This window comes from Chanodichthys erythropterus, chromosome 1 (assembly GCF_024489055.1).
Source record: "Chanodichthys erythropterus isolate Z2021 chromosome 1, ASM2448905v1, whole genome shotgun sequence".
Taxonomy (NCBI): domain Eukaryota; kingdom Metazoa; phylum Chordata; class Actinopteri; order Cypriniformes; family Xenocyprididae; genus Chanodichthys; species Chanodichthys erythropterus.
In genome coordinates this window covers 35,993,735-36,003,456 of record NC_090221.1, presented here as the reverse complement: position 1 = coordinate 36,003,456, position 9,722 = coordinate 35,993,735, and the positions used below count along the sequence as shown (strand labels likewise).

Below are 9,722 nucleotides of genomic sequence, written 5' to 3'. Positions count from 1 at the left end.
AGTGTTCACAAGAGCATCACGATGCATGCGTTTTTGTGTTCAGACTCATGCATCAACTCAACACATATGCACGAGTGTTCAGGAGAGCTTCACAACGCATGCGTGTTGTGTTCGGACTCGAGCGTTATCTCAATGCACATGCACGAGCGTTCACAAGAGCATCATGACACGTTTTGTGTTCAGACTCGTGCATCAACTCAACGCACATGCACAAGTGTTCACGAAAGCGTCATGACACGTTTTGTTCAGACTTGTGCAACAACGCGCATGCGCGAGGATTCACAAGAGCATCATGTTGCATGCGTGTTGTGTTCGGACTCGTGCGTTAACTAAATGCACATGCGCAAGTGTTCACAAGAGCTTCACGACGCGTGCGTGTTGTATTCGGACTCGTGCGTTAACTTAATGCACATGCGCAAGTATTCACGAGAGCGTCACGACATGTTTTGTTCAGACTTGTGCAACAACGTTCATGCGCGAGGATTCACAAGAGCATCATGTTGCATGCGTGTTGTGTTCAGACTCGTGCATTAACTTAATGCACATGCACAAGTGTTCACGAAAGCGTCACGACACCTTTTGTTCAGACTTGTGCAACAACTCAACTCAATGCACATGCGCAAGTGTTCACGAGAGCTTCACGACGCGTGCGTGTTGTGTTCGGACTCATGCGTTAACTCAATGCACATGCGCAAGTGTTCACAAGAGCATCATGACACGTTTTGTGTTCAGACTCGTGCATCAACTCAACGCACATGCACAAGTGTTCACGAAAGCGTCACAACACGTTTTGTTCAGATTTGTGCAACAACGCGCATGCGCGAGGATTCACAAGAGCATCATGTTGCATGCGTGTTGTGTTCAGACTCGTGCGTTAACTCGATGCACATGCACAAGTGTTCAAGAGAGAATCACGACGCATGTTTTGTGTTCAGACTCGCGCTTTAACTCAATGCACATGCGCGAGTGTTTACAAGAGCATCATGTCGCATACGTGTTGTGTTCAAGCGAGAGCTGACATTGTTGCGTGAACACACTTTGGATAATTATTTTGTAAGTAAAGTGGTAAATTGTGTTGTTTTTTTTGCACAATCAAAGCACTCACGTCACTTCATAAAATTGAGTTTAAGCCACTGGAGTCACATGGAGAACTTTAATGATGTCTTTTTCCTACATGTCTGGATCTTGGAGTGGTAGTTGCATTGGATCTCTATGGAGACAGAAACCTCTCAGGCTTCATCAAAAAGATCGTAATTTGTGTTCTGAAGATGAACGAAGGTCTTATGAATGTGAAATGACTTGAGGGTGAGTAATTATTGAAAGAATTTTAAATTTTGGGTCCACTAACCCTTTAAACAATGTGTCATACTGTGATGTCACACATGCAGTGAATGAGAACAGATTACCGTGGAAAATATGAACTTAATTAAATTACATGTTAATGTCAAATGTCATCTTTTGCTTGCCTTATTAAAAAAAAAAAAAAAAAAAAAAAAAAAAAAAATTGCTCTATTGGGTAAACTGTATTTTTTTAATAACAATAGATTTTTAAAACAGTCTCTCCGTTAACAAGAAACAAAAATCAGTACGTATTTTGGAAATTTAAAGGACTAAAATAATAAAAAATGTCTGGACACAAATCTAAAGCATATTCATTGTATTTTTAAAAAATACATTTAAACAAATGTGTGTGTATTCACACTGATTTTCTTGCTCACCTGATACTCGCTCGAGCGCATCTTGAGGACGCGACTCTTGCTGAACTTTATCTGTAAAGATGCTCCTCTGGCCAGCCGACAGAAGCTTTGGCTTAGATTTCTTATCGCCACCATAATAATACCTGCAGCCGAGAACACTAGAGACTGAGCGTTTTACCAGCGCAACACGCGTTCAGGTGCACTCGACGCGCCTCAACTTCACACAGGTGAGCGGGGAATCAGCTGACACGCATGCGCAGAACGCTCGAAGGACTTTTATATTGCACAACAGTTTGGTATTAAATTAAATTAAATTAAATTAAATTAAATTAAATTAAATTAAATTAAATTAAATTAAATTAAATTAAATTAAATTAAATCAAAACTCTGGATCAAAGCTATGCAGAAAGGGTTCAAAATACAGAAAGTTACCATTGATTTTTTTTTTTTTCAACACAATTTTTTTATTGCTGAGAACAGGAACATACAGAATAATAAGCATACACAGTACATAACATATGCAACAACAATAGCACTAATGAAAGAAAACTAAAGTTACCATTGCTGTGATGTGATATGATGTGATCTATTCTATGCCATCTGCAGGCAACAGAAGTGTCATGTGAGAAAGTGACCCAAGTCTTTACTGGTCCATATGGATCTGCCTCCCCCTGCTGACTGGAGAAATCAGCTACGTAGATGAGATGAGATTATTTGACCTACGACCTGGCCCATTTGTTACACAGCTAAATCTTGGGGCATTTTTATAAAGTGTTTTCTACGTAGTCCTAGTTAAAAATTATTTTTATACAGTTAAGGGCCGTAACCACCATAGACAATGAGGGGGACACAAAATAATACTTGCTATATATTAGGACATTATAAGAGATATACACAAGACAATTTATAATTCCATAGCCTTTAGAAATTATCTTACAACTTAAAATTTATTACAAGTAGTATTGAAACAGAAACTCTCAATTTACATGTCAAACTAAAACACATAGAAAACCAAACAATTCATTTCATATATGAAGCGCTCTTCCTGTTTGCTATGATCCTGTGTGCATCACAGTAAGCAAAGTAGTTAGCTGTATATAGAAATATGTTCCTGTCCGCAGGGTCACTGAGGTTATTTGCATTATTATCTGTATGTATCAGTAAATATGCGTCAATCTATGAACAGAGCTCTGCTGTCAGAGACACGCTCACTCCTTCCTCTAATCACACCTGAAGCATACAGACAGAATATATCAGGTAAAGTACTCTTAATATATATTTTATGTGCATTTTAGTGATTTTGTATAAAAGAGAGATTGTGTGTGTGTCATTTAGGATTCTGTTTTAATACCATTTGTAATATGGAAGATACAGCTTTCTTTACTTCACAAGTTCCTATATTTACTGTTATTTTATTTTATTATTTCTCTCATTAGTTTCTTATATATAATTAAAGGCCCGTTCACACCAAAGAGCGTTAACGATAAATAAAAAAAATAAAAAAATAAACGTTCTAAATATAAAAGAATAGCAGAGTCTGCACCACAACTTTAACGATAATGACACAGAGAAACAATACCGTTGGAATCACTTTCAGAACGATTTTTTTCCAGCTGATGAATGACAAAAAGTATCCATCGTGCTTTAAAGCGCCCGAGAATTTAAAGGTGCTCTGTGTAAGTTTTTAACTGTACTAAAGCATGAAAATACCATAATATGTTTGCAGATATTTATTAAACATTCACATACTTGTTTCTCTGAAAAACATTGCTACAACCAGTTATTTTACTTTGAAATTTGTGTTCCGTGTCGGAATTTCTGTTTTTGTTTCGGTCTGTGCTAGGCCGCACATTGCCAATTTACCCAACAGTATTTTGCCACCCTGGGTTGCATTTGGCAGAAAACACATGCAGCCAATTGCAGCCATGGAAGCCAGCGAACTGACTGGGTCAGAGATCACAGATTCTTCCCGACTTAAAAAGCCTCGGCATCTATCTAAAAATCTCTATGAACGGGAGCATATTAAAATGCGATATCAACTCAATAAATCAACTAATTATCTTACAGTGTGTTAATCTCCTGGTCTTCCAATATCAATTGAGCTTGCTCCTGTTGCGTGTCTTCAAACTGGCAACCTGCAAGAGTGTCGAGTCTGAGGAGGATGTGGTGGGGCAAACAATATTTTGAATTTGGACTGCAGTACCCATTTCAACCACTAGCTGTCATTCTTACATAGAGCTCCTTTAAAGCGGCAGATGACAAGCTGGTGTGGATGCTAATGTAAGCTAGTTACGCTGCATTCGCACGGGCGTCAACGTCAACGCTTGACGGAGGGCATGTCTGAAGCTTGTGTTGACATGACTGTTATAGTGATAACAGCAAATCACATTACTTTCCAGTGTTGCACGAATGCAATTGGCTAGCGACTGATCTAGGGTGTTTGCATAAAGTGATCTGATTGGCTGACGCCTGCGTTGGCGCTTGCAAAGTTGAGAAATCTACACGACAGAACCCACAATTCAGTTCGGCAATGCATGATGAAGTCCAATCTGATAGTTCTCAGAAAATGAACTGTAACTTAGTGAATACTAATCACAAAAAAATTAGACTTATCTCTAAAGAAACGTTGAAATGTCAGGTTTTAAATTGTATAAGTCAAATCAAAAACAAAAATTCTGTGTTTATGTAATCTGTATGAAAAGAGACACATGTCAGACGCCCGTGATTCAGCTCATTATCTGCTAATGCGCCCACGCCCACGGAGCCAGCGCTATTCAGACTCAAATTCAGAGGCAATGCATGCATACATCGTCTCAATCGTGTATTTATTGTCTTGAAAAGTGTTTATCTGGAGGTTAAAGCCATGGTTAGCAAATCTCTGGAAGCCTTTGTTAGTTCCTGGAATATCCTGTTCTTTTTTTAGATTAATTTGTGGACTTAATGTGTACAGAGCGCCCTCTGGCTGCAAGTATGAATTGAAAACACAGTATCCAGCGCTCATAGTGATGACAATAAAAATTGAATAAATATTACTCCTCTGTATAGAAAATTTACATAAACAAATGAGAATCCATCAAAATTTCTCCAAACGTGCATGCTTTTAAGATAAAAGTCTATATGAAATGCCATAGAGGTAACATACTTGTTCAGACAATTTGCATCACAGAAATACATTATATTTTAAAGTATATAATAGAATACCATTATTTTAAATTGTAATAATATTTCACAGTATTGCTGTTTTTTCTGTATGTTTGATATACACCATGATGAGCTTGAGACATGATCATAGAGGGTTTTTTCACAGCCTATCTGACTGAGAGAGCTCATTAATATGCAGGTCATTACAACTCATTATGCGGTTCTTTTGTCTTCTCAGGTGAGAAGCACCCATTATTCATGATGATTCATGCCTCCATGCATACTGTGTTTCTTGACAAAAAGTGTCTTACAAAAACTAAATCAATATATTGTTATAAATGAACGAGTAGGCAGGATAATTTTTACATTATTTTGAAGAAAATCCTCAGAGGGTTAAAAGTAAATGAGAAGCGTTAACGCCGACACCCCATGTGAATGCAGCGTTATCGTTCCTGGTGTGAACGTGCGTTAAAGTGAAAATAAAATGTAAGAGCAGACACTGAGAAAAATAAACAATGACTCGTATGTACCATATCTTTCTTGATTTTGTATTTTTAAGGCCTAAATCATATTCCTGTCATGTTAGGACGAGGGACCATGAGAGTGTTTGGCGAAACACTGCTCATCATCACCTGTCTTCATCTCTGTAAGTATTTCTATGCATGGTTTTCTAGTTTAAAACACTTCACACAATAAAAATAAAATGTTTCCATTATGCCTGATTGAATGGAACCAAACCTGAAGTTAGGGTTGCTCGATTATGGTAAAAAATAATAATCATGATTATTTAACATGATTATTGGTGGGTGATATGATCCAAGTCTTATTTCATGATACGAGTAATTTTAAATGTCTGTGAAATTTCACAATTTCCAATACTTTAGCAAAAACTAATAGGCTACTAGGTTAATGTAAGTAAAAGTCCTCAAAACAGAAAACTAGTAAACAGCAATACAATAAGAACAAAGAAACTAAGTAACATTTGTTATTTGTAAAATAACACTGCTGTATGCATTAAATATAGACTAATCCTTATTAAAACGTCAGTTTATTCATTCAAGAGCAGTTAGTGATTTTATCTTTGTCTTTTGTTGTTTTATTAACAATAAGGACTGCAGCAGGTTTATTAGGCTGCTGTCACTTTAAGAGCTAAGGCACAGATCCAATATACTGTTACACACGAGCTCTTTCTCAGTGTTTACATTCACTTAAGACATAACCGACTGTGTTTATGAGGATACTTACCAAAATGTCATTTTGACATATTTGTGTGTAGGCTATTTGTCCGTTTACAGGCGTATCTGAAATACTTTGCTTATGCGTCTCGGAGCTCGCGCACAGAAGTTCACCTATCTTTTGTGGCTTAATAAAGCAAAGTTAATTGGAGCACTTTAATACTATTTCAGTCTTTCTACTTAAAAATTACATGTTCAACTCAATGTGTTACTTGCCAATTCTTTGTAATTGCGGAGTGAAAATGTCCACATTTTTTTCAGCGTTGTTTTTTATTAACTTTTAGGTTTTTAGTATTATTTCATTTAGTTTGCTATTTTTGTACTTTAACAAACTAAACGAAAATGAAAATGCATTGGCAACTAGCTGAAATAAAATATGTTTAAAAATGTTTATATTTTATTTTAGTAATTTTATTTTTGCATTTTTTTATGATTTTAGTTTAACGATAATAAGTTAACTTACAAGGACACCTACTTAAAGTTCATTTTTATGCTTTTAATCATCTTATGAATTACAAAACAATCGCAGAAATGTTCATACCCATTGCTAATATACAAGCTGATGCTTTCCCGCCAAAATAATGTCACTTCCTAGAGGATTGTGTATTTTTTTTAAGTTTAAGATAAAAGACAAACAGGATGAGAAAGTCAAGAAACATTTTTTAGTAATAATTTATCCCTATGTGTACTGTTAAATGATAAATGAAAACAAACATGATTTCCATCTTTAAATATTGTGAGGTTAATATTTCATCCTCTCTCTTTTTCTCTCAGTAGGTCAAGGCAGTGGACAATCTGGAACATGTAAACCGGATAACTGTTTCATTTGTTGGAACAATACCATCTCAAAACACTGCTCCAATGGTCAGTAATCTTTCATCTTCTTTTAAATTAAAACTTTATTAAAATGCATCTGGTTGTGTACAAAAATTAGTGGACACGTGTTTTAAGATTAGCTTTTTTTGTAATCAACCACAAATCACAAATTTATGAAAATATAGAAGTATAAAATATATAAAGAGAGAAACAATGAAGTTTATGAAAGTTAGTTAAATCTATCTCTTTTACCCAGGTGTTCCAGAAAACTGCACGATGAAAGGTACAATTATTGCCTGAAACACACACTGATCAAATCAATGCTGCTGATTGATCCTAATAAAGAACGTTTTTCCATATTTTAGATCTAATTTGAAAATGTATGTAATGTATGACTTTTGCTCTCCTTCCCAGATTTAAATGTGACCACGGAACCCACCTCCCCAGTCAATGAGGGTTTAGACGTGACCGTGACCTGCATTCATGATCTTCCCAACGGCTCCATCAGCTGGCTGAAGAACGATGAGTTACAGGAAGGAGAAAATAAAAATACATTTCAGATAAAGATTATTTTGAAGGACACAAACGTCACCTGTATGGTTAAAAGTTATTGTGGGGACATTAAGTCTACTATAACCATTACAGTAAAAGGTGATTATACTGCTCATAATTTCTGTTTGTTATATATATTTTTTGACACTGTGAAGCATTTGGGATTATATCATAAAATACTAGTAAATAACAAATAATTCTAATATTAATAGTAATAAATACTAATTAATTTTTACATTTTTATTTTTTAATATGTTATGGTTTTATATAAAATATCTTTAGATTTTATACAAACATATATTTATACACACACACACACTATTGGTCAAAAGTACAATACAATAAAATTTGTAAAATATTACAACCCGAATTCCTGAAAAGTTTTTATTTGAATAAAATGACATCACTTAAACCACTATTTTATTCACAATAGAACATAGATAACATAACAAACGTTTAAACTGAGAAAGTTTACAATTTTATGCACAAAATGAGCTCATTTCAAATTTGATGCCTGCTACAGCTCTCAAAATAGTTGGGATGAGGGCATGTTTACCATTGTGTAGCATCTCCTCTTCTTTTCAAAACAATTTGAAGACGTCTGCGCATCGAGGTTATGAGTTTCTGGAGTTTGGTGTTGGAATTTGGTCCCATTCTTGACTGATATAGGTTTCCAGCTGCTGCAGAGTTCGTGGTCGTCTTTGACGTATTTTGCGTTTAATGATGCACCAAATGTTCTCTGTAGGTGAAAGATCTGGACTGCAGGCAGACCAATTCATCACCCAGACTCTTCTACGACGAAGCCATGCTGTTGTAATAGCTGCAGTATGTGTTGTTACTCTATATGTATATGTTACTCTAAAACCTTTACATACCTTTCAGCATTCATAGTGCCTTCCAAAACATGCATGCTGCCCATACCGTATGCACGCCATACCATCAGAGATGCTGGCTTTTGAACCGAACGCTGATAACATGCTGGAAGGTCTCGCTCCTCTTTAGCCCGGAGGACACTGCATCCAAATTTGGACTCGTCTGACCACAGAACATTTTTCCACTTTGAAACAATCCATTTTAAATGAGCCTCGGCCCACAGGACATGACGGCGCTTCTGGACCATGTTCACATATGGCTTCCTTTTTGCATGATAGAGCTTTAGTTGGCATCTGCAGATGGCACGGCGGATTGGATTTACCGACAGTGTTTTCTGGAAGTATTCCTGGGCCCATTTAGTAATGTCATTGACACAATCATGCCGATGAGTGATGCAGTGTCGTAGACCATCCAATAAAGGTCTTCGGCCTTGTCCCTTATGCACAGAGATTTCTCCAGTTTCTCTGAATCTTTTGATGATGTTATGCATTGTAGATGATGAGATTTGCAAAGCCTTTGAAATTTGACGTTGAGGAACGTTGTTTTCCACAATCCTTTCACGTTCTTTTTCACAGCTCTGCCCATCTTTACTTCTGAGAGACATCCAATTAACTTAATTAAAAGCTAGATGTTCTCCCAGCTGAATCTTTTCAAAACTTGCCAACTATTTTGAGAGCTGTAGCAGGCATCAAATTTGAAATGAGCTCATTTTGTGCATAAAATTGTAAATTTTCTCAATTTAAACATTTGTTATGTTATCAATGCTCTATTGTGAATAAAATATTGGCTCATGTGATTTGAAAGTCTTTCAGTTTTCATGTTATTCAAATTTTAAAAAAAAACGGGTTGTACAAAACATTTTATTTCAAATAAATGCTGTTCTTTTGAACTTTCTATTCATCAAAGAATTCAGATAGAAATAATTGGGACAGGCAGTATTTGTAATGTCACTCTTGTTTTCTTTCTGCTTACAGCTGCAAATAATATGATGATTATAATGATTTGTGTCGGGGGAGCGGCTGCTCTGCTTATGCTGTTTGCCGTAGGCATGAAGATCGTGCTGAGGAGAGGACAAGGTACATATAAACTTCTGCCAGTAAACATCTGCACGTTTCTCTACTGTATTCATGCCGTCTCCCTCTTTCTCTCTCAGTTCAGAGTCAGGCCAGGAAGAGACAAAGACAGCAGAACATGGAGAACATCCACAGCACTGTGAACACCGTCACCAGCTACTACTGAGATTGAGTTTTCCTACAACTGAAGAACCCTGATTTGGTCTGAAGTCTCGAGCCGTTTCATTTGCACACTCAAAAAATGAGTGTTTGGACTTTTATGTTACTTCCCATCTCGAGTGCCATGTTTGTAGTTCTTTGTGTAATAAATATATATATATATATATATATATATA

At 36.2% G+C, this 9,722-nt stretch overlaps 1 protein-coding gene across 1 annotated transcript; it reads left to right on the top strand.

Moving 5' to 3' along the window:
• The first annotated feature begins 2,945 nt into the window (after positions 1-2,945).
• On the top strand, positions 2,946-9,553 carry LOC137035777 (uncharacterized). Its single transcript, XM_067409453.1, has 7 exons — positions 2,946-2,954; positions 5,425-5,484; positions 6,848-6,937; positions 7,146-7,172; positions 7,304-7,540; positions 9,289-9,390; positions 9,468-9,553. The coding sequence occupies exons 2-7, from the start codon at positions 5,436-5,438 to the stop codon at positions 9,551-9,553; spliced, it is 591 nt and encodes a 196-aa protein (XP_067265554.1). The 5' UTR covers positions 2,946-2,954; positions 5,425-5,435.
• The last annotated feature ends 169 nt before the right edge of the window (positions 9,554-9,722 follow it).